A 25,090-nucleotide genomic window follows, 5' to 3' on the forward strand; every position below is an offset into this window, starting at 1 on the left:
TTAGGCTATCAAACTAATGCCAAGAACTGAAAATGGTGTCTGTAATGACCCTGAGGGAGGCAGTCAGCCTACATTAGCTTGAAACCAATATTCTGTTGCCTCAGATTTCACTTTTAGTTTTTAGTTGCTTGCTTATTCAGTTTGTATTAGCACGAGGTGGGAGGCAGCAGGTTTATCACTGGAAGCAAGAGCAATGTTACTGCTTGTTCCTCATGATGTCCGTCATTCGCTGCAGCAAGATCTGTTTTAATATTCTAATTGATTGGGTAAGTCGACGATGGCCCGGCACACACGTGCTATACCAGTTACCTAGCAGTGTTACCCTTCGCATACGTAGTTTAGGCTTGCGGGAGCCTCTCTTGTTTGTTCTCATTTACATTTCTGATCACTTCTGTTTCAATTCACATGCATGATAGTTTGGCATTTCATGGCTTTCAGCTATTTATTGGATCCAGATCATGTTGTGAGCGCAAACAAGATCTTCAGCATCCAGTCCTTGATTATTCAGCATCTCAGAAATCACAATCCTCTGATCATATTATTTGACGGAGACCACTAGCTCGAGGTGGTTTCCTCTTTCATTATCTCGTTCATGTTTCAGAGTCTTTTACTTCCTGCACAATTAAGAAGAGGCGAGTTTTTGGAAGGATTTGGCCCTTGATATGGCTTTCCCTTCCAGGGCCCGGCTCAGCTCAGGAATGTAAACTTCCTTAGACTAGAATCAGCATCAGTTTTATGTACTCAAACCGGCTCTTTAACCTTTTCTCAGTAAGGTTTTAAGAAAGCTGTGCTTGTTCTCTCTCTCTCTCTCTCTCTCTCTCTCTCTCTCTCTCTCTCTCTCTCTCTCTCTCTCTATGACCGCCTGAGATTGGAAATTCCACTAAAATCTTCCGAGAAGCAAGTTGTAATTGCGTTGGGTTGTTTGCAGGAGGACAACGCGTCGCAGCAGAGCTGTGACACCGGCCTGGGCAGCGAGCAGCCGAGCGAGACCAGCTCTGCAGGTCAGTGAGCACTCTTCATCCCACCCTGGGAACCACGTAGATCTTATCCATCAGTATCTCAAGCCGCCTCCATCTCCTCCCTATCGAACCCTTCTTGATGTCTCCATGATCTGATCTCTGTTCTTGATGCACATCGACCACTGAGGGAGAACCTGTTGCAGCGGTATCACAGGAAGTGGGCTCTTTAACGTATCCTTGTTTTGGCCAGGGATGTGACCTGTGCTTTGCATATAAGTTGAAGTGCACAACCTTGTAAGCTGAGTGCAAGGATGCCTTCTTTTTTGCATAGAAACAGATTGAAATGATCCTGAAGAACTAAGCATATTTGCGATTTCACTCTACGGCTGCCTCACACATGAAGTACCGCTGTTACATGTGTCTGGTACCCGGCTACCCCTCCCTGCATCCCACCCCATTCCTACTGTAAACCATTGGTGCCACAATGGTCCAAAACCCAGCAGAGTGGTGCACATCCAGCACGCAACACAATATGCCAGAGGTGGCCTCCAGGTTTGAGTACGGCGCACCAGAGGGGCATCCAAAATGGTGCACCACATGCCAGGGGAGTTCTCCAAATTTGAATACGGCACACCAGAGGTGGCCTCCGGATTGGAAAACAGCATGCCTGAGTTAGAGTTTGGTGGATGGGTTACTCTGGCACAAACGTGACTGCTATCTCGTCATCCGTCTCACAAGTGCGGTGTATCCTATGCAGCTTGTACTACGGCGGACGGATTTCCGTCACATTTGTGACAGTGTCGCATGTCCACCAAACTCTGAATCCGGCCCTAAGTCTGAAAATGAGGTGCAAGAACAAGGCACAATGTTCTAGCAGAACTTTCAGACGCGGGGTACAGTACTCCAGATGAGGCCTCTCCATTGACGCTCACAACATGCAGCTGTAACTCGCCTCTGTTTTCATGCTGAGGTCATTGCTTCCCCTTCATTGTAAAACCCCCCTTGCCAAGGTGCTTGTCCAAATGTTTACTCACGTCTACCAAAGGTGCTTGTGGGTGTGTGTAGATGGTTTGTCTGTTTTTATTTGGGTATTAGGGGCCAGTTCTGTCTCCTGAATCTGTTGTGCCTCCTGCAGCTCTGTCCATTCCGTACATCCCCAAACTCCAGCACGTCCTCCTTTAGTCTATCTCCCAAATATCTATCTTTCATTCCCTCGTGAGCATGTGCAGGGCTGTAGTGTGTCAGAGCAGAAACGCACACATTTTTATTAGCTCTTTCATTAAAGTAAAGCTGAAAAGATAAAGTAAAAACATTATCATACATAATGTGTGAGCCGGACCAGAGCGAAGCATTAGATATCTGTTCATAATGCATCGAGTAGTGTTGGTATATACATTTTATGCCTCCCAGCACTCTTGCTCTGCTTGGTTGCTCTTCTGTGTTTTAGCTCACTCCAGCCTGTCTTCTCTTCTCTTCCAGATGTGTCTCTCCTCTCTGCTCTGGTCCAGGCGCATGTCTCCGGCTCTCGCTTGGTGGAGGATATGGGCCATGAGGTGGTTTACGTCCTACCGTATGGTGGTGCCAAGGATGGCAGCTTTGCAAAGCTTTTCCAGGAGCTGGACTTGCGTCTGGCTGAGCTGGGCGTGTCAGGCTACGGCATATCGGACACCACGTTGGAAGAGGTACGGGACACCTTCTGCCACCATGATGGGTTATCTTTATTTTGTTTTGTTGAGAATTCAAAACTTTATTATAATGAACACCATTGCAATATATTTAGATGTAAGAAGCATTATCGGTTACAATAGTCAAAACTAGGACAAATCTCCAACCGGGATTGAGGATGTAAAAAACTAACTACCAACAGTATATTGCAATCCATCTTGAGAGGAATTCAGGTGCATTGACAGCACTATACGGAGAATAGAAACGGAGGACTTTTTAATTCATTGCAACAATACAATTCTCTGCTGACTTAGATACAAATATCCAAGTCGTAGGCTCAGACAGACTTAAAGGTTACTATTCCTGCTAAGGTGGGCCATTTGTTAGCTCAGTGAGCCAGTCGATGACCTGCAACACCCCAGGTGATTTCCCGTTTGGGATCATCGTGTTCCTTTCTCCAGACTCTACACTGTCCACAGAGTGCAGAATCTGTTTGGTGTTTCACTTTGAAGATTCCATCCATAAGAACATAGATGGCTGCAGGCAATGACCTAAATGACATAAAGTGGGCTGCAGACCACTTTAAGAGGCTGATCTGTCAAAGACCGTACAGTGCAATCAGAGAGGGTGTGAGCCTCACCTCTGTGGTGCTGTGACAGCTAAGTCATGATTTTCTTTTTATTTTTGTTACGAGTTTCGGGGCCAATACCGGCTTGCTTCCTTTTCATTTATAAGTAGTTGGTCAAACGCACTCCAAGATCTTGCTTGCAGAAAGGTGTTCAGTAGCCAAGTTGCCTTTAAAGGCCCTACAAGTTTATCTGCTCTCTTGTTAAGGACATTTTAGGTGCAGTAGAGATTCTTGGTGCCCCCACCAGAGCCAAGCAAGAAAGAGGCCCCTCAAGGGACTTAGCTGCCGTGGGGTTAAAAAGGAAGTGCTCTGCAATTGGTGAGATCACCAGCCCACTTTGACTTTGCTTCTGTAAGGACGCCTGTTTGATGGCCATCAAGGACTTGGGAGTCTAGGTTTTGGAAAAGAAGACCTGGGTATCTATAATGTTGAACTGGGAACAGCCAAACCTCAGATTCAGTTCTACCATAGAGTACTTAGTCATTCAGTTTGAGGCAACAGCAGTGTGACTCAGGACACAAGTGGAGAAAGACATTGTTTGTTGCAGTGGATGCCTGATACCATCTGCCTGACCTGGAACCCCAAGACAAGGCCTCTCACTGGATACAGTTTTAGACCTCAGGACTGGGGAAATTACAGGTGACTGAGCACTCCATGCAGTGTGAGACAGTACACAAGTACTTACGGGGCACTGGATTACAGCAGGACACCGTATGCAGTGTGAGGCAGTAGATAAGTGGTTACAGGGCACTAGATGTACAGCAGAGAACAGTATGCAGTTTGAGGCAGTAGAACAAGTACCTACAGGGCACTGGATGTATAGAAGAGCACCTTATGCAGTGTGAGGCAGTAGATAATGGGTTGCAGGGCACTGTATGTATAGCAGAGCACTGTATGCAGTGTGAGGCCTAGGAACAAGCAGGTACAGAGCACTGCATGTACAGGAGCACCATATACAGCCCGTGGCAGTGGGTAAGTAGTTATAGGGCACTGGAGGTCCAGTAGAGCACCTTATGCAGAGTGAGTCAATGGAACAAGCAATGACTAGGCACGGGGGGCACAGCAGAGCTTGGATGCAGTGTGGGGAAGTAGACAAGTATGTATAGGGCACTGGATATATAGCAGAGCATCATATACAGTGTGAGGTCATGGAACAAGCAGTTACAGGGAACTGGATGTACAGAAGAACACTGTGCGCAGTATTGGGGAGCAGAACAAGCAGTTTCAGATCACTTGATGTACAGCACACCACTATCCACAGTGAGGTAGCAGAGCAAGTACTTATTATAGGTCACTGAATGTACAGCAGAGCACTGTATGCAGTGTGAGCCTGTAGAACAAGCAGTTACAGGTCGCAGGATGTACAGCAGAGCAATGCAGTGTAAGGCTGAACAAGTACTTACAGGGCACTGAATGTACAGCAGAGCACTGTATGGAGGGTGAGGCTGTAAAGAAAGCGGGTAAAGGACACTGGATCTTCAGCAGAGCATTGTATGGAATGTGAGGCAGTAGAGCAAGTACTTACAGGGCACCAGATGTATAGAAGAGCATCGTATGCAGTGTGAGGCAGTAGACAAGCGGTAACAGGGCACTAGATGTACAGCAGAGCACCGTATGCAGTGTGAGGCAGCAGATGAGCAGTTACAGGGCACTGCGTGTACAGCAGAGCAGCGTATTCAGTGTGAGGCAGTAGATCAATCAATCAATCAATCAATCATGACATTTGTATAGCGCACTACGAACCCGGAAGAGTCTCAAGGCGCTGGGGGGAGAGGGGTCCGTTATTGCTCGAAAAGCCAGGTCTTGAGTTGCTTCCTGAAGGAGAGATGGTCCTGGGTCAGTCGAAGGTGGGTGGGGAGGGCGTTCCAAGTCTTGGCTGCCAGGTAGGAGAAGGATCTTCCCCCGGCGGTGGCTCTGCGGATGCGTGGAACGGCGGCGAGGGCGAGGCTGGTCGACCGTGGCTGGCGGGTGGGCGTGTAGAAGGTCAGGCGGTTGTTGAGGTACTTGGGGCCCAGGTCGTGGAGAGCCTTGTGTGCATGGGTGAGGAGTCTGAACGTGATCATCTTGCTGACGGGGAGCCAGTGCAGGTCTCTCAGGTGGGCGGAGATGTGGCTGTGTCGGGGGATGTCCAGGATGAGTCGTGCGGAGGCGTTCTGGATGCGCTGGAGTCTTTTCTGTAGTTTGGCTGTGGTTCTGGCGTAGAGGGTGTTTCCGTAGTCCAGTCGGCTGGTGACGAGTGCCTGGGTGACTGTCTTCCTGGTTTCCGTGGGGATCCATTGGAAGATCTTTCGGAGTATGCGCAGGGTGTTGAAGCACGATGATGAGACGGCGTTGACTTGTCTGGTCATCGAGACGGAGGAGTCCATGACGAAGCCCAGGTTACATGCGTGGTCTGTTGGCTTGGGAGTAGTGCCCAGGGCAGGGGGCCACCAGGAGTCGTCCCAGGCGGAGGGAGATGATCCCAGGATGAGGACTTCCTTCTTGTCTGAGTTCAGTTTCAGACGGCTGTTCTTCATCCACTCGGCGACGTCTTTCATCCCTTCGTGTAGGCTAGTTCTGGCGGTGGCTGGGTCGTTGGTGAGGGAGAGGATCAGCTGGGGGTCGTCGGCGTAGGAGATGATGTTGAGGTTGTGTTGGCGTGCGATGGCTGCGAGGGGGCTAATGCAAACGTTGAAGAGGGTGCGGCTTAGCGATGATCCCTGTGGTACGCCGCAGATCACTTCGGTGGCCTCGGATCTGAACGGGGGGAGGCGGACTCTCTGGGTTCTTCCGGCGAGGAACGAGATGATCCACTCAAGTGCCTTCTCTTGGATTCCGATTGCTCAGGCACTGCCCTAGGGTGCGGTGGCAGACAGTGTCGAACGCTGCGGAGAGGTCCAGGAGGATGAGGGCCGCTGTTTCCCCGTTGTCGAGCAGGGATCTGATGTCATCAGTGACTGCGATGAGGGCGGTCTTGGTGCTGTGGTTGGCTCGGAAGCCGGACTGCGAGTCGTCTCGAGGAAGGCGGCAAGCTGTCTGTTGACGGTCTTCTCGATGACTTTGGCAGGGAAAGGGAGGAGCGCGATGGGGCGGAAGTTCTTGAGGTCGGTGGGGTCCGCAGTTGGTTTTTTCAGGAGGGCGATGAGCTCGGCGTGCTTCCAGCTTTCCTGGAAGGTGGCAGTGTTGAAGGAGGCGTTGATGATGTCCCGGAGTTGGGGTGCGATGATGGAGTCGGCCTTGTTGAAAACGTGGTGGGGGCAGGGGTCGGTTGGGGATCCGGAGTGGATGGTGTTCATCGTGCGGGTGGTGTCTTCGGTGCTGACCGGGGTCCAGGTGCAAAGGGTGGTGGTGGGGGGCGCTGGTTCGGTGGTTGGGTGCGTGGTTGGCACGCCGAAGCTGTTGTGTATTTCGGCGATCTTGCGGTGGAAGAACGAGGCGAGTGAGTCGCAGAGATCTTGCGAGGGAGTGATGTTGTTGTTTCCGGCGCTGGGGTTGGAGAGCTCTTTGACGATGCTGAAGAGTTCCTTGCTGTTGTGGGCGATGTTGTCCAGTCGTTCTTTGAATGCTGTCTTCTTGGTGGTGCAGATCAGCTGGTGGTGATTGTGGGTGGCTTGCTTGAGGGCAGTCATGTTGTCTGTGGTCTGGTCGTTGCGCCAGGCTTTCTCGAGGGTACGGCAGTTCTTCTTGGAGTTCTTAAGTTCTTTGGTGAACCAAGAGGCTTTCTTGCTGCTGTGTCTGCTGAGGGGGGGTCTTCAGTGGTGCGAGGTTGTCTGCGCAGTTGGTGATCCACTGTTTGAGGTTGCTGGCTGCTTCGTTGGGGTCCGTTGTGCTGGCGGGAGGGTTCTGGCTGAGGCAGGTGGTGAGCTGGTCGGCGGTGATCTTGTTCCAGTTCCTGTGAGGAGCCTGTTGCGGGTTGTGGTGGGTCATGGTTCTTCTGAAGCTGAAGTGGACGCATCTGTGGTCAGTCCAGTGGAGTCCGGTGGCGTGGCTAAAGGAGATGTGCTTGCTGGAGGAGAAAACTGGGTCAAGCGTGTGGCCAGCGTAGTGGGTGGGGGTGTTCACCAGTTGCTTGAGACCGAGGTTGGTGAGGTTGTCCAGCAGGGTGGTGGTGTTGCTGTCCTTGTTGTTCTCCAGGTGGAAGTTGAGGTCCCCTAGGAGGATGTAGTCAACGGAGGGGAGGGCGTGCGGGCTGTTGAAATCTGTGATGTCTACGCTGAATTGTGTGCGTGGTCACGGGGGTCTGTAGATGAGGGTGCCTCTGAGTGTGGTCTTGGGGTCGGTGTGTATCTGGAAGTGTAGGTGTTCGGCGGCTTTAACGGTGTCGTCGGAGCTGGTCGTGATGCGGATGGTGTTCTTGTGTATGATGGAGATGCCACCTCCAGTCTGGTTGACGCGGTCCCTCCGGGTGATCTTGTATCCGTCCGGGATGGCGATGGCGACGGCGATCTCGGGCGCTGAGGAGGCGTTCATCCAGATTTCCATGAGGAAGCCGACTTCTGGTGATGTTGTGTCGAGCAGGTTCCAGAGTTCGACGGCGTGTCTGTGGACGGAGCGGGTGTTGAGCAGGATGCACTTGAGGTGGTTGCTACTGGTGCTTTGCTTGGCGGGTGCGGTGCAGGTCCGAAGGCAGGTGTATTTGCAGGCTTGGCAGGTGAAGGGTCCGTGGGTGCGCCTCGGGGTGGCTTGATAGCAGGCGGGGGTTCGGCCGGCATTGAGTGTGTTGAGGGTGGCGGCGTCGTAGGTTCGTCGTGTGGTCTGGCGTCGGCGGGAGCCAGTAGTTGTGGCGCTGGGCACGGTCCGGGCGCGGACGGGCATAGACAGGCTTGCCTTTGGTGCGCCTTCGCGCAAGATCGGCGCGCCCGCTGCGCGTGACCGCTGCGCGTACGCGCGGTCTCCATTTAAGGCGAAGTGGGAGGGAGGAGCAGCTGGGAGGCGGGAGCTGGGAGGACACAGAAAGAAAAGGGGGCGGGCCGCGATGTAACAGCGGCGGGAAGCGGGGAGCGAAGGGGGGTCACACCAGGGGCACAAGAGGCAAAATCGCTAACCTACAGAAAAATCAGAGTTACAGTGCAAAACAAAAACGAAACAAAACAGATGCACAGGAGGGCAAAAACAGAAGGAAGAACGAGCAGCAGCGAGGGGGCAGCGAGGGGGCACCGAGGTCAAGGGCGGACCTGAGGTGCTGGGCACAGACTCGCCTACAGCTGGAGGGCCGTGCGGCGTGGGGGTGTCCTGAGGTGGTTACACTGCACTGGATGTACAGCAGAGCACTGTATACAGTGTGAGGCAGTAGACAAGTGGTTACGGGGCACTGGATGTACAGCAGAACACTGTATGCAGTGTGGGGCAGGTGATGAGCAGTTACAGGCCACTAGATGTACAGCAGAGCTCTGTATGCAGTGTGAGGCAGTAGATACGCAGTTACAGGGCACTGGATGTACAGCAGAGCACCGTATGCAGTTTGGGGCAGTAGATGAGCAGTTACAGGGCACTGGATGTACAGCAGAGCCCTGTATGCAGTGTGGGGCAGTAGATGAGCAGTTACAGGGCACTGGATGTACAGCAGAGCCCTGTATGCAGTGTGAGGCAGTAGATACGCAGTTACAGGGCACTGGACGTACGGTAGAGCACAATATGCAATGTGAGGCACTAGACAAGCGGTTACAGGGCCCTGGATATACAGCGGAACACTGTATGCAGTAGATAAGTAGTTACCGGGCACTGGATGTATAGCAGAGCACTGTATGCAGTGCGAGGCAGTAGGAACATGCACATGCATTTCATTGTGTGTGGAGCACTTTACACAATGGAGCACGACAAGGGAAGGAAGAGTCTGTGATTGTATCTTGTTTTCTCACAGTGTTCATTTATACATTCCAGATATTTTTAAAGGTTGCGGAAGAGACAAATGTTGATACGGAAGAGCCCGAAAGGGATGTGGGCGTCTTTAAAGGAGCTACTGACCTCTGCCAGGACAGTGTGAGAATACAAGGTAAGATGGGGAGGCCCGTGTGAAACGAATAAGGTGTTTTAATCCTGTCATTAGACGTAGATGATTAATTTGTATCACAAGTGTTCTTACTTCTTTACATGCAATTTGTATATTCATGCAACATGCATATCCCCGTTGTACACACACATCTCAATGGTACATGCATAATGTCATGATACATGCCCATCATGATAGTACTTTTGTATCTCCATGGCACATGCACATCACCTTATTACACACGCATCTGTGGCACATCACCATATTGCACATGTATCTATGGCACATACAGTTCAGAATAGAACATGTATGTTACCATGTTGCATGCACATCTCAATATCACATGCACATCTCTATGGTGCATGCATATCACAGTGGCACATGTATTTCTCCACTGTGCTTGTTGTGCACCACCTGCCAGGTTACCATGAATTAATTTCCCGACTTGAGTTGGTGGCCTGGGTTTAATAACCTGCATGGAGCGGCAGATTGTCATCGGGATGCTGACAGCGGACAGTAGTGGGGAACTGACAACTAGTGCAAGTCGAAGAATGATTCTTTGTTTCAATGAGGTACTCTCACATTAGTGGTGTGGATCCTCTGTTCAGTTGTAAAGCTGAGTTATTCCGGTGCGGTCACCTCACCCGGAACCAGAGCGCTTTTTTGAACGGCACCACCGCCGAATACATCCCCGCATTACGGGAGATCGACTTTCCTATCACGAATATCGCTACCTTTCCTTCACCTCAAAATATGAGGACTTGTCCAGTCTCCTAAACCCAAAGGCTTCAGAATAACTCAGCTTTACAACTGAACAGAGGATCCACACCACTAATGTGAGAGTACCTCATTGAAACAAAGAATTGCTACACCTACAGATACTAATAACCCGGTCTCGAGCGGAGCCGGGTCGGAATTATCACCGGCACCGCGACCTGTAGCCATAATTCTCTGATCTACAGCCCTGAGGAGTCGCGAAAAGTGTGTTTTTCCTGCGACGAAACACGTGTCGGCTGGCCTTCTGGAATCAATTAAAGAAAAATCTGAAACACTGATGATCGAATCCTTCGCCTTTAACAAATGAACTTTATGTCCATTGAGACATCTTATTGCTTTATACTTCATTCTTTCTTGTGTGCAACAGGTTTTGTTTGTAAACATGCCGAGGGCTGCTGCCTGTCCCTGTGGTGCAGACATAACGAAGAGTTACTACCCCTAGAAGGCAGGGCGAGAAGTAAACAAGGGCGGGAATGGAGACCTGCTGGGTGGGGCTCATCTTTGGGGTCTTCCCCATTCAATCCACATGTATGTGTTTGACCAATTCCTTGTCATGTGCATAAAGGTGTGTGCTTTGCATGTGCACTATGGACCAATGCCTGACTGCGTAGGACAGGCCAGGTTGGGAGCTGTTGGTGCAGGACAGGCTAAAGTCTGAATGTGCAGAAAAGCCAAGGTCTGCCCATGCATGTGCATACAGCTTCACTGCTCTCACTGGACACATACACTGGTCAGTGGGGTTCACTGCCATCCTGTGATGACCTGTCTTGTTGTTCTCTGCAGACGGCAGTGTAGCAGTGCAACTGGGGAGCATCAGTGGAAGAGCCTCGGCCTGTATTCCGGAGAAGGCCTGTGAGGACGGAGATGCTGTGGACGCTGAGGCTACAGGTGAGTCTGTGTCTGGTGACTGTGTGTATCTCTGTAAAGGTACCTGTGTATGCATGATTCAGTGTCTTTGTTCAAGGCTCCTGTCTGTGTGAAGGGCTTGTGTGTGAATCGTATGTGCCTGTGGTTCAACCTGTGCAGGTGCTTATGTGCCTGTGGAAGTCTGCCTGTACAGGTGTATCTGTGTAGGCTTCTATGTATCTAGGGAATGAGTGAATACATACTTTTCTCAGGGATCTCAAACTCAAGCCACAAGACCATGTAGTTTATGTATTACATCAGCTGTACTGGCGAGTTTCCTAGATTTAGAGGGCATGCTCTTTCACTGCGACTAGCTGGGCCGGGATCAGGAAGATACAAATAAAAGTAAGGAAGGGCAAGGACACAGCCCTGCTTTAAGCCCTTTATCTGATAGATACTAGTAGCCGCAGATTCCTTAACGTAGAAATATCCCCAGGCGTGAGACTGGATCCAGAAACTTTTAGCCACAGCATCCCTGCGCGCCGGGGGCGGGGGCGGCATCACGAAACTCCCCCAGGCGTCGTCCGTGTACGTGACGTCAGCGAGGTCACATAAGTCCCACCCCAGCGCGGGTATGTCAATTTTTTCCTTTTCCGCGTGCCACGTGGATCCGGTCTTGCTCGGGCCTGCCTTGGACCCTTTTTTCCTTACCTCATTATGACTATTTTTTGTGGAACAGTGTGTGAATGCCTTCGGGCTTCAAAACTTGCACTTCGTGTGGGCGTCTTATGTCGGCGACGGACCCTAACCTCATTTGTATGTGGTGTTTGGGGGAAGATCACAGCACCACTGATTGTGAGGCGTGCCAACAGTTGAAGCCGAAATCGCAGCGGGAGCGCCGGATGGAACTTCTCTCAGCGCGTCTTTCAAGGTCGGCTTCATCCCCTCAATCTTCCTCGGCAGACGGCTTCAGAAGCGGCCGTTCTCGTCGTCCTCACTCCTCTCTGATGTCACGAGAGCGTCGATCCCCGGTGGGTAAGTGTCGCAGCCTGTCCCCGGGGGGCGGTGTTTGGCCTGCCGGGGGCGTGGACTCTCCGCGGGTGATGCGGCCCCACGTGTCATCTTCCTAGCCACCGTTTCCCGGTGAAGGGGCGTCGAGAGTCCATATGGAGACATACGTGGCAGCTTTGCAGGCCTTGCTGGCGTCTCCTCCTTCCCCTCCTGGGGCATCAGCGGACCCCTTGCCTTGCACGGGGCCCTCCACGGCTCCGCTGGTGACTCTGGCGCCAGCTGGTTCGGATCCAGGCTTGGAGGATGTGGTGCTGTTGGGGTGCGGCTCCGCTGGGGTCCCTCCTTCGCACTACGGCACCTCTGCTTCGCCACAAACTCCCGCAGGAGTCCCTGTGGTGTCGCGGAAGGTTGCCGGGGCTCAGGTCGCATCCCCGAGCCCCGCTCGGCCCTCTGGGCAGGCGGAGGCCTTGTCCATGGCTAAGCTGAAGCCGCCACAGCGCCGGCACCTGCTGGTCCGGGCGGTGCCACAGGTGTCAGTGAGCCCTCCTCGTCCGGCTGTGGGTCGAGGAAGGGTGGGGACCCCTCGTCCCCCTACAGGCTCCTCTCGTCCCTCCCTGCGGATGGCTGCCTCGTCGGAGGGCGAGTTGGAGGTTGAATCGTCCCTGGCGCCGCCACATGGTTCGCCAGACCACCTCTGTTACATCCTGGGCCGAGGCTGGCGGAGATCTTTGTGTCCCTCCCCTGGTCCCCCTTGTTCCTCCACGCAGGTGGCTGCCTCGATGGCGTCATCGAAGGGTGGCTCCCCGCCTGTTCCAAGGCCGCGGTGTCCGCTGGAGGAGCGGCAGGTTCCCCATTCTTCGATGCCTTCTGACTTCCAGGTCTGGCCTCTGCCCACCCCGATTGGCTTCGGGGCAGCTGCCTTAGTTTGCAGTTGTTGCCCACGGAGGAGCTGCGTTCTCCACCGCTGGGCCCTACGGAGGCGGGTGCGGCCTTCGCTCACACAGTGTCCACGGCTGTGGGTATCCTGCGCATGGGTGACCCGATTGCTCATTTCCCGGTGGACCATCTCTTGGAGGTTCTCCACCAGGGCTCTGGTGGGAGGGAGCTGTTGCTTCCCTTTGAGGGTTTGCTTCTTTCCTCCCTGATGGGGGCTTGGAGGCGACCTGCCTCAGGGGACCCGGTGCCCCAACATCTTTTGCACCGGCACCTCCCAGCCCCGCGTGACCATGCGTGTCTTTCCCTCCACCCCTCTGCCGCTACTGTTGACTCCGCCATCCCGGGAGGCCCGCTGGCTGGACTCTTGGGGGCGCAATATGTTTGCCTCGACCAGCGCTACCCTGTGGGCCATGAACACCTTTTGCATGTTGGCTAGGGACTCCTCTTGTTTGTGGGACTCGGCTGAGTCCTTGGAATCCGCAGCTTCCCAGGAGTCTGTTCAGGTGGACCCTATGTGGGGTAGTGGTAGCTGTCATATAGCTTACGCTCTGCTAGGGTGTTCTGGGCGCCGTCGGGCCTCATCCGGAGGGAGGAAACTATGGGACTCAGTAAGGAGCCTATGGCAGAGAGATGGAAACATATGCTAAACAACCTGCAGGAGACAGGGGACACTATGGAAGAGGGGGTGGCGGGGCACTAGGCTGACACTACATGCGAGAGGGGCGGGGGCGCAGAGAACGCCACACCAGACACATACTTCGGTGCACTACGCGAAGCAGCGGCGAGGCAACACCTGATGAGAAGCCATGAGAGTCAAATGAGTGGGAGCAGGGGGGTGGGTTTAGGCTGGAGGGGCCGAGAATTAGGGCAAACGGTAATGTTATTTGGTGACAGTGTCGCAGTTAGTTGTTCCTGTTCTATTGCACATGCTTATCATTTGGGGTTGGGATGAATATGCAAAGCTTGTCCCCTCCCTTGTAGAGGGGTGAAACGTGTTAACTCCTGTTTACCAATCGGAAGGCACACCTGGGCGCTCGTATCCTGTCCACGAACTAATTACATGTACTGTCATGGCGCCCTCGAAGAATCGCACTGTTGATGTAATACCACCCGTGAATAATTGAAGAACTATTTTGATTGTAAAGATGTGCCTATTGTATTGTTGAATTTTACAAATAACAATAAACAGATTTAACAAAAAATAAATAAAATAAAGCTCAGTGTCGGGGCAGGACCTGAAGCGTACTTTGCGTTTAAAAAAACCAACATAAACCATGTCTTAAACCCACAGCGGTTTAAATTTATAAAATATTATGGCATGAGCAGCGTTAGAGGTGCGGCCACCATTCTTGAAGCAAAACACATAAAATAAAGCATGGCTGCGCTGCTTAAAAGAAACAAGAGGTTTCAGGAAAGCAGAACGTGCGTGCAATATGAGAACCTCATTTAAGAAAATAGTGCTCACAGACTGTAAATAAAACATACAGAGTAACAACACACGTAAGAGGTCCAATCCTCATGGGAGGTTACAAAAGAAGAAAAGGCGGTATTAAGGAGGGACTACAATGGCTTATTTCACAAATCTAAAGCAACCATTTAGAAAGGCCAGTAACAGGAGCCAAATGAAAAGATGAGCGGAAAATTAACCAAGCTTCAAGTACCTGAGTACTGCATGTCTCGAAGAGACCGCACAAGCGCTGCCTAGGCGAGACCTAAAAATGATTGCTTTATTTAAAAGCAATCACAGACATTGTGGTCTGCTGACCCCAGCAGGCCACCATCCCTGTGATTTTAGCGATTCCTAATGGGTCGCAAATTGCGACCTGCGTCATTAATATTAATAAGGTTGGTCGAATTGTGACCCATTAGGAAACGCTAAATGAAACTCATGGACTTAAATACATTCTAATAGCGATTTCCTAATTGTGATTTGCAGAGTGTCAAATTAGGTAATCGCTATTTTAATAATGATACACATGGCCTGTACTAACCCCATTTTGTGATTCGGTAACCTATTACAGACTCGCAAAACAGGGTTTGTGAGTCACTATTCGGAAGGGGTGTTTCATGGGTGTCCCTTCCTAATAGAGAGTTGCAGTGGCATGTATGAATGTTTTGCGTCCGGAGTGCATTACAAACATTCCTATTTTACCGACTCCATGAAGAAGGTGGTAACCCTTTCGCAGACGGGAAAGGATCCCCAAGGGACCCCTTCCCCTTTAAGAATGAGAGTGCAGACATTTTTCTTATTAAAATGCATCCCGTTTTCCTTTAAGATTTCAGAAAATAAATGCTTTATTTAAAAAGCAATCACAGAGATTGTGGTCGTCTGACCCCGGCAGCCACCATCCCTGTGATTACAGACGATTCCCAATGGGTTGCAAATTGCGACATACCTCATGAATTATTAAGGCCAGGTGTACAACCATTCCGTATTGCGAGTCGCAAATTGCAATGTTTTGCAACTTGCACTTTGCGAACCACAAAATGGAATATATAACAGTGTCTCAGACACTGTTTGCGATTCCTAATGGGGTCGTGTTGGACAGGCCACATGAAAGGCCGCTCTCCCCCGGCCCGACCAGGCCTGAGCCCGGTCACGCAGGTACTACACACCACCCTTGCACGTCCTCCGTCCCCTCAGGGACCCCTGCCCTCGAGCATGTCCACCTCGTGGGTCCGACCCACTGCCAGCCTACGCGCCCATCCTGGGGCGCCATCTTGGACACTCCCCCACGTGGCCGCCTGGCCCCCGGCCGACCTCAACCCTGGGCCTGGCCAGGCCTCAGACATCCCGGCACCACCATCCACCCAGGAGGTGAGCGGGCTACTTGGCAGGTCAATGGGAGAAGGAGGTGTCGATGGCTCTCCACCACCAAGTGCCGCTCGCCCATCGCCTCCCCGGGCGTTGGCTCCACCCCCCTGCTGGGTGTCTGGACTCCCTCATCCCGGACCTCCCGACCTCCAAGTGCGAGGGTCCGGACATCAAAGCACACCAGCCCTATAACTGGGGCAGCTCCAGAGCAGGAAGGCAGTTGTATCTTGGAGTCGAGAGACGTAAAGAGGAACTCATCCTAGGCCGACTACTGGCGCTGCCGTAGCCCTGTCTTGTGCACCATCGTCCTGCCTGTTGGCGCTGCCACAGCCTTCGCAACCTTCATCTCCTTCATCGTCGTCGGGACCTGCTGGCGTGGCCGCGGACCGTTGTAACCGTCATCTTCACCGGGACCTGCAGGCTCCGCCGCGGACCGTCGTTTTTCCTTCGTCCATCTCGGGACCGGCTGGCTCCGCCGCGGCCCGATCATCTAGAACGCCGAGCTCGAGGATTGAGAGCTATTTTCCACTCATTGGTAACAAGACTGTCCCGCTACCCCTTTTCCTAAACCAGAGACCAGAACCGAGGGGACCCCTGAGTCCAGACCTCCTTGTATCATATCATCGTAACCTAAGAATTGCATATAAAGCCTCGTTAAACTTCAACCTTGTGTGGTGTCCGTCTGTGGGGGGGAAGTTACTTGTCTGTACAGTCGTTGGAGACGGCTCTCCCCGGAGACCTCTCCCCGTAGTCTCGGCCGACCCTCCCGGTCCGTCTAACATTGGTGGCCAGCGGCGCGATCCGAATCACCGCATAACGTACAGAGAGTAGCTCACCCCACGACGAAATCACAATGACAACTAAAGAAAGCGGATCAACCGAGAAGTTCCAAATGGAGAAATTGGAGGAGTACAGCCATCGTGAACTAAAACAATTCTGCATCGAACTGGGTATCGCTACCACCGGACTAAGCACCAAAGACGATTTTAAGCATGCCCTAGAATCTTGGGCAGAGACCGGGGCTGCCGGAACCCCCGATCAAAGCACCGCAGAAAAAACCACCACGGCCCCTGAAGGGCAAAGAACGGGTCTCTCGCAAGACGAGATCCAGGAAAGAGAAAGAACCCGACTACACGAGCTAGAAATGGCCCGGCTCAAAATGGACGTTGAACTTAAGTTGGCCGAACAAAAAATCAACTTAGAGCACCTGCGTCTCCGAGAAGAAAGAGAGGAGAAACAGAGACAAAGGGAGCTCGAGGAAAAGAAACTGGCGTACGAACACGAACGGAACCTAGCCGAGATCAACCTGCGCAAGCAGAATAAAGAAGTAGGGGTGCCCGAGCGACCCCACACCTCAGAGGCCACAGAGAAAAAGGTACACATCCCCAAGGATGTTGTCCGAGAATATTTCCGAGAGGACGACATCCAGCAATGGTTTAAGGCCTATGAAATCGCTATGACTGCACACCGGATCGATAGAAGCGATTGGGGAGCCGGTCTATGGGGGAGATTCCTCAATGAGGGCCGCGATACCCTGCTACAGCTCCCGGACCACCAGATGACCTCCTATGACCATATGAAAGCGGCACTCCTCACCCGCTATGGCCTCACACCCGAGATGTACCGTCAGAGGTTCCGAGACTGCACCCGCATCCCGGGTACAACTTGGGTGGACTATGTAACCTACTTTAGCCGAGCCTTCGAGGGCTGGATCAGAGGAAGCAACGTCACGACCTACGAACAACTGTTCAATCTGATGGTATGGGAGCATCTGTCGAACAATTGCTTCATTGAACTCCGCCAGCACCTCCTCGACAGCAAGTTAACGGATCCCCGGCAGCTCGCAGCCGAAGCTGACCGGTGGGAGATCACCAGAGTGGGCCGGAATGGGTCCTACGAACAGAACCGGAACAACAATGGTCAGCACCGACCCAGAGGAGGAGGAGGGGGCCAAGGACGAGGAAGAGACAACGCTCCGGTCGCCCCCGCTACCAGCACCACCCCCCCGGCCAACCGGGGCAGCACCCCGGCGCGACCGGGGTACAGAGCCAATGTCACGTGTCACCGATGCCAACGGGTCGGCCACTATGCAAACGACCCAAATTGCCCGCAGTACCAGAGCCCAAGACCCCGCCAAGTGGCCGCTGCGGCCCTAGGGGAAGAACAGATCTCCGAGGAGCAGGAAGAATACGAACAAGAGCATCAAGAGTGGGAGCCAGCCGCCATGGCTCTAGCATGCTTAGGGGGGAAAGACATGGTCCCGCGGGTCCCCCTACCCGCTAACACCCAGAAGTACAGCCAATGGGTGAGCATCAATGGACGCCGGGCCGAAGCCCTTCGTGACACCGGGGCCAGTGTAACAGCCGTCCGCTGTCACCTGGTGACCCCAGAACAGTATTTACCGAACATTCTCTGCCCTGTACGATCAGCCGATAACTCGGAAAGTCTGTGTCGGATGGCCTGCGTCCCTTTCGAATGGGGAGGGGTCTCCGGCATGTTGAAAGTAACGGTCCGAGACGATGCCCCCGTAGACTGCCTCCTGGGGAATGACCTTGAAAGCTCTCCGTGGGCAGCCGTGGAGCGAAGAGAACACCTGGGGATGTTAGGCGTCCCGGACTGGGCGTGCGTCACCACCCGGTCCATGGCCGCCCGTGCCAACCACCGCCCAGAAGAACCCGAATGGCCGGCACCACCGCCCCCGGTCGCCCCAGCCGAAACCACCGACCGTGACGTTCCCCCCGAACCAGCTCAACCTTCCGACCTTGCTAACCTCGACCAGTGGCCTCAAGAGGGGGGGCCCACGCAAGAACAATTTCGCCAAGAACAGAAGACCTGTCCCTCCCTCGAGGGACTCCGCCAGCAAGCGCTCGCCCAAAGCGCAGGAGATACCTCCGGTACTCATTGGGTCTACTGGGACAATGATCTGCTGTACAGCGAGCAAAGAATCGCCGAGCTGGGGGCCAACCGAGTATTAGTGGTGCCCCTCCGTTTTAGAGACTTTCTGCTCAACCTGGCCCACGATGTCCCCCTGGCAGGACACCTGGGACAAGATAAAACCTACAGTCGCCTAGTGACCCACTTCTTCTGGCCCAAAATGAGGAACGATGTGCACCAGCATTGCCGATCTTGCCCCACGTGCCAAGCCAGTGGAAAGAGCGGCCGCAAACTAAAGGCTCCCCTGCAACCTTTTCCTGTGGTCACTACCCCGTTTGAGAGGGTCGGAATAGACATTGTGGGGCCCCTGGACCCGCGCACCAAACAAGGCCATCGATTCATCTTGGTGCTAGTGGACCACGCCACCCGCTACCCTGAGGCTGTCCCTCTGCGGACTGTGACAGCCCCGGTAGTCGGCCGGGCTCTGATGGGGATCTTCTCCCGTGTGGGCTTCCCCCGAGAAGTCGTCAGCGACAGAGGCACGAACTTTATTTCTAAATACATGAAATCCCTCTGGCAACAGTGCGGGGTCACCTACCGATTCACGACCCCCTATCACCCTCAAGGGAACGGACTCGTTGAGCGGTTCAACCGCACGCTAAAGGGGATGATCGGGGGGTTGGAAGAGCCCCTCCGTCGCCAGTGGGATGTGCTGCTGCCGTGCCTCCTCTTCGCTTATCGAGAGGTCCCCCAGAAATCCCTGGGCTTCAGCCCATTTGAACTGCTATATGGACACCCAGTGCGGGGGCCGCTCAGCCTAGTCAAAGAAGGCTGGGAGATGCCTCCGTTAAAGAACCCTCCAGATGTCTTCCGGTATCTCTTAACCCTCCGCAACCAGACCCGGCGGTTCCGGGAACTGGCAAAAACCAACCTAGAGGCCAGTCAAGAGGACATGAAAAAGTGGTATGACCGGAATGCCTCATCCATTGAATTTGAACCTGGCCAACAGGTATGGGTGATGTCCCCCACCGAACCATGCGCCCTACAAGACAAATGGACGGGGCCCTTCAAAGTAATCGAGCGCAAGGGCCCTGCCACCTATCTCATCGACATGGAATCCTCCCGGAACCCACTCCGGGTCCTCCACGCTAACAGACTAAAGCCCCACTTTGTGCGCACAGAACTCAGCCTCCTGATGGCCACAGACACTGGGGCTGATGAAGACTCCGAGCCCCTCCCTGACCTCCTACGGACTCGGGAGCAAGACGGCTCCGTGGATGGGGTCCGACTCTCGGAGGCCCTCACCAGAGAGCAACGCCAGGACTGTCAAGCCCTCCTATCACAGTTCGCCAGCCTGTTCTCCCTCACCCCAGGTGTCACTTCCTGGTGTGTGCACGATGTGGACACGGGGGACAGCCCCCCTATCCGCCACCGGGCCTACCGCGTGCCAGATCGGGTACGGGCCTGCATCCAGGACGAAGTAGCCAAGATGCTCACACTCGGGGTCATCGAAGCCTCAGACAGCCCCTGGGCCAGCCCTGTAGTACTGGTCCCCAAAGCAGCTGCCCCCGGCACCACACCAGAACTCCGGTTCTGCGTCGACTACCGGGGCTTGAATGCGGTCACCCGAACAGACGCACATCCCATCCCCCGGGCAGATGAACTGATCGACCGCATGGGAGCTGCCCGCTACCTCAGTATCTTCGACCTGACGGCGGGCTACTGGCAGATCGGCCTCACACCCAGGGCGCAAGAACGTTCTGCCTTTTCCACACCCGATGGCCATTACCATTTCACCGTCATGCCCTTCGGCATGAAGAACGCCCCAGCGACATTCCAACGGCTCGTCAATCAGGTCCTGGCGGGGCTCGAAGGATTCAGCGCCGCCTACCTAGACGACATCGCTGTGTACAGCCACCATTGGTCCGAGCACCTCCACCACCTCCGAGCAGTGCTGCAAGCCCTACAGCGGGCTGGCCTCACGATCAAGGCCAGCAAATGTCAAATTGGGCAAGGGTCTGTAACCTACCTCGGGCACCAGGTGGGAAGCGGCCTGGTGGCCCCTCTGCAGCTAAAAATTGCCGCCATCCAGTCCTGGCAGTCCCCCATCACCCAGACCGAGGTACGAGCCTTCCTGGGCCTCACAGGCTACTACCGAAGGTTCGTGAAAGACTATGGGACTATAGTGGGGCCCCTCACAGAACTCACGTCCAAAAACCAGCCCAAGAAAGTCAACTGGACCCCAGAGTGTCAAGCTGCCTTTGAACAATTGAAAGCCGCCATGTGTTCCGCCCCTGTGCTCCAGGCCCCCGACTACAGCCGAGAGTTCGTCGTTCAGACGGATGCCTCCGACCATGGCATTGGGGCAGTCCTGTCTCAAGTGAACACCGACGGCCTTGATCAACCGGTGGCCTTCATTAGCCGGCGACTCCTACCACGGGAACAGCGCTGGAGCACCATAGAGAGGGAGGCCTTCGCTGTGGTATGGGCCCTCAAGAAGCTCCGGCCCTACCTTTTTGGCACACACTTTCGGGTACAGACCGACCACCGACCCCTGCAATGGCTGATGCAGATGCGGGGGGAAAACCCGAAGTTACTACGCTGGTCCATCTCCCTACAAGGTATGGACTTCACAGTCGAACACCGGCCTGGGCCAGATCACGCCAACGCGGATGGCCTGTCCCGGTTCTTCCGCCTCGACGAGGAGAGTCCCCAAGAGGATGGGTAACTCTCCCCGCCTTCAGCTGGGGGGGACGCATGTTGGACAGGCCACATGAAAGGCCGCTCTCCCCCGGCCCGACCAGGCCTGAGCCCGGTCACGCAGGTACTACACACCACCCTTGCACGTCCTCCGTCCCCTCAGGGACCCCTGCCCTCGAGCATGTCCACCTCGTGGGTCCGACCCACTGCCAGCCTACGCGCCCATCCTGGGGCGCCATCTTGGACACTCCCCCACGTGGCCGCCTGGCCCCCGGCCGACCTCAACCCTGGGCCTGGCCAGGCCTCAGACATCCCGGCACCACCATCCACCCAGGAGGTGAGCGGGCTACTTGGCAGGTCAATGGGAGAAGGAGGTGTCGATGGCTCTCCACCACCAAGTGCCGCTCGCCCATCGCCTCCCCGGGCGTTGGCTCCACCCCCCTGCTGGGTGTCTGGACTCCCTCATCCCGGACCTCCCGACCTCCAAGTGCGAGGGTCCGGACATCAAAGCACACCAGCCCTATAACTGGGGCAGCTCCAGAGCAGGAAGGCAGTTGTATCTTGGAGTCGAGAGACGTAAAGAGGAACTCATCCTAGGCCGACTACTGGCGCTGCCGTAGCCCTGTCTTGTGCACCATCGTCCTGCCTGTTGGCGCTGCCACAGCCTTCGCAACCTTCATCTCCTTCATCGTCGTCGGGACCTGCTGGCGTGGCCGCGGACCGTTGTAACCGTCATCTTCACCGGGACCTGCAGGCTCCGCCGCGGACCGTCGTTTTTCCTTCGTCCATCTCGGGACCGGCTGGCTCCGCCGCGGCCCGATCATCTAGAACGCCGAGCTCGAGGATTGAGAGCTATTTTCCACTCATTGGTAACAAGACTGTCCCGCTACCCCTTTTCCTAAACCAGAGACCAGAACCGAGGGGACCCCTGAGTCCAGACCTCCTTGTATCATATCATCGTAACCTAAGAATTGCATATAAAGCCTCGTTAAACTTCAACCTTGTGTGGTGTCCGTCTGTGGGGGGGAAGTTACTTGTCTGTACAGTCGTTGGAGACGGCTCTCCCCGGAGACCTCTCCCCGTAGTCTCGGCCGACCCTCCCGGTCCGTCTAACAGGTCGCTAAAGACCTACCTCATTATCTCACATATCATAGGGATGGTGGCCTGCTGGGGACAGCAGACCACCATGTCTGTGTTTGCTTTTTAACTAAAGCAACGCTTTTTTCCCAAATGCAGCCGTTTTCCTTATAGGAAAACCAGGATGTGTTTGAAAGAAAAAAATGAAAAGTTTTCTTTTAATTTATTAAGGGCAGGCTGCGGTCCGTGGGACCACTGCCTGTTCCTAAAAATATTTCTTGCGTACATAAACAAAGGGGTAGGGTTTCCCTGGGGACCCCTTCCCTTTTGAGTTTGGCTTACCATCTATTTAAATTAAGTGGTAACTGTGATTGTCGCAAAACAATCGTACATACCAGTATGACGCGCTATTATGAAGGGTTGCCCTTGACACGCCCCTTCCTAATAGTTTCTCCAAACCCTATTTTGCAAGTCGGTAACAGGTTACAGACTCACAAATTGGGGTTTGCACATAGCACAGCCCTTGTGAGCTGTCACAAACGGGCCAATTTCCCATTTGCTGCTGCTAAAAAGGGTCCTACATCTGGCCCTTAATGAGGTAGGTCATTTGCAACCCCATTGGGAATTGCTAAATGTGTGTGGGACACATTAGTACATTTAATTTTGTGACTTGCTAATTGCGAGTCACTAAAAATCGCAATTTGCGAGACACAAAATGAAATGGTCCTACATCTGGTCCTGAATCATGCCTCTTGCTTCTCTCTGCCTGGATGTGAGGGCCTTCCAGTGTGAACAGAAAGGTCTGGGCACCTCGGCGACTGGGAGTGGCAGAATGCAATAATATTTCTAATATTTGAAAACAGGATTGACAAGCGTGCCTCCAGAAATGTAAAGCTATTCAGAGCAAGGACTTTGACATCTTTAGGAAAGAGAGAGAAAGCTACTGAGAAATGTAGTGCTGCAGAGTAGGACTGGGTTAGCAGAGGGTTTCAAGCAGGGCTGGAGCAGACACGTGGTGGTAGAAATGTGCAAAAAGGACAAACCAGTTTAGAGGCTGGCATCACTCAGGGTGTACAGCGATAGACTTGGACAGCTAGAAACAACGCCAGTCTTGCGACTAAAGCGTTCAGCTGATTACTCAGACTGCACCGGAACTTCGAACTGCTACTCCATTCAAGCTTCTTGCTTGATTCAGGCTTTTCAAAGCCGTCATACTCGTAGGAACGTTTCAAGCAGACTACTTCATAGCGGTGCATGCCACTTTCTATTCGTATTTTTGTCGAATATACTGCTCGGCTTTATACTTAGTGTAAGAAACTTTTCTTGGACGCCATTTCAGCGTTTCAGATTTCCATTCTGTGTTTTTTTAACTGCCTTAGATATTGTCTGTACTACGGGACACTCAGCCTTGACAAAGTCCAACGGGCGAAACATGGCGGCTGCTTCTACTTGTACATACCAGATATTGCTATAAACAATTCACAAAAAAGAAGTAATAACTTGATGGACTATGTAGTTTGGATCACTTTTCGACTACCCTTTTTCTACAAAAACCTTAATTGAACAGACTTCTTTTGTGTGCTTGGGTACTTATTATTTTGTTAAGTGTTACAGGTAAGGTTTGTGGGGAGTAATGTAAAGAGTTAGGCTTAGGTGTGTGGTTGAGGTTGAGATTAGGGTTAGGTTGACGTTACAGGTAAGGTTAGTGTGGAGTGATGCCAAGAGTTAGGGTTTGGAGTACAGTTGGGTTTGGGATTTGTGTTTCAGGTAAAGTTAGTGGGAGTGACGCAAAGGGTTACGAGTTTGGTTAGGGTTGGGATTAAGTTAGGTTAGTGTTACAAGTGAGGTGAGAGGGGAGTGATGTTGGGTTTGGGATGAGGACTTGGTTAGTGTTACAGGTAAGTTTAGTGGGGAGTTATGAAAAGAGTTAGGATATTCTCATGAAGGCGGGCCAATGTGCAAGCACATGCGATATCTCTGCATGTCCCTCAGTGTGGGATATCTGTCAGATGTCTCTCTGTGATGTCTCTCTGGAGTCATCTTTTAAATCTCTCGGGGAACCTTTGTGAGAAGTCTATAGTATGGGTAAGACATATGTTCAAGTATTTGCATAGGTGAATGGCCAACATTTCTGTGTGGGTGTGTGTGTGTATGTGTGCTTGCATGCGTGGATGTGTGCAATATACAGGGTATGACACAGATGTGTGTGTATCTGTGTGCAGGCACCTGAGTGAGAGATCTCCCTGGCGTGTAGCGTTTTATGTTTTCTTTAGGTAACATAACTGTGAAACGCAGTCAGTGCTTGGTCTGATGTCCTTTCTTTTCTCTCCTCTGCTGGGCCTGGATTCAGCAGTACGCAAAGGTAGGCCCTTCATGCCTCGGCATCCTGGGGGACATCCAGCCATCACGTGTGGATCTGGCTCATCGTTTTTTAGTGAGAACTACCTGTTCTTTCGGCTGGGCTGCTCCTGCGGGCTGTAGTGCACACATAGAGGGAGGGAACGAGAAGTGTGGAGAAGGGCGCATTCATGTCCCAGCGGAAAAGTGTGGGTGACCATTACCACTGCAGGCATTAGATGCGAGGTACCTCTGTTTATCACTCTTATCAGAAGTACTCTCCTCTACTGGCCATAAAAGCAAGAAATCTCAGAGGCATTGTCTGGTTCACACCAAGCCAAAAAATGGCAAGAATGGGTGTCCTGAACATAAATCTCTGGCTGCTGGCAACAGGCTGGTCTTGTCCATCCGTGTAGTACTAAGACCAAACATTTCTGACAAAGCTACTTATATTTTTCGAAAAGGTATCAAAAGAGACCGTATTCCCCTCAGTCATA

At 53.1% G+C, this 25,090-nt stretch overlaps 1 protein-coding gene across 1 annotated transcript in view; it reads left to right on the forward strand.

Annotated features, from left to right (window-relative positions):
• The window catches only part of ABCA7 (ATP binding cassette subfamily A member 7), a 219,895-nt gene that overhangs the window by 118,500 nt on the left and 76,305 nt on the right, over nt 1-25,090 (forward strand). The window contains 4 exon segments of the mRNA XM_086946714.1: nt 929-1,001; nt 2,439-2,641; nt 9,112-9,223; nt 10,781-10,885. Coding sequence (XP_086802840.1) covers nt 929-1,001; nt 2,439-2,641; nt 9,112-9,223; nt 10,781-10,885 — 493 coding nt within the window.

The sequence above is a fragment of the Lissotriton vulgaris genome, chromosome 12 (assembly GCF_964263255.1).
Source record: "Lissotriton vulgaris chromosome 12, aLisVul1.2, whole genome shotgun sequence".
Classification (NCBI taxonomy): Eukaryota; Metazoa; Chordata; class Amphibia; order Caudata; family Salamandridae; genus Lissotriton; species Lissotriton vulgaris.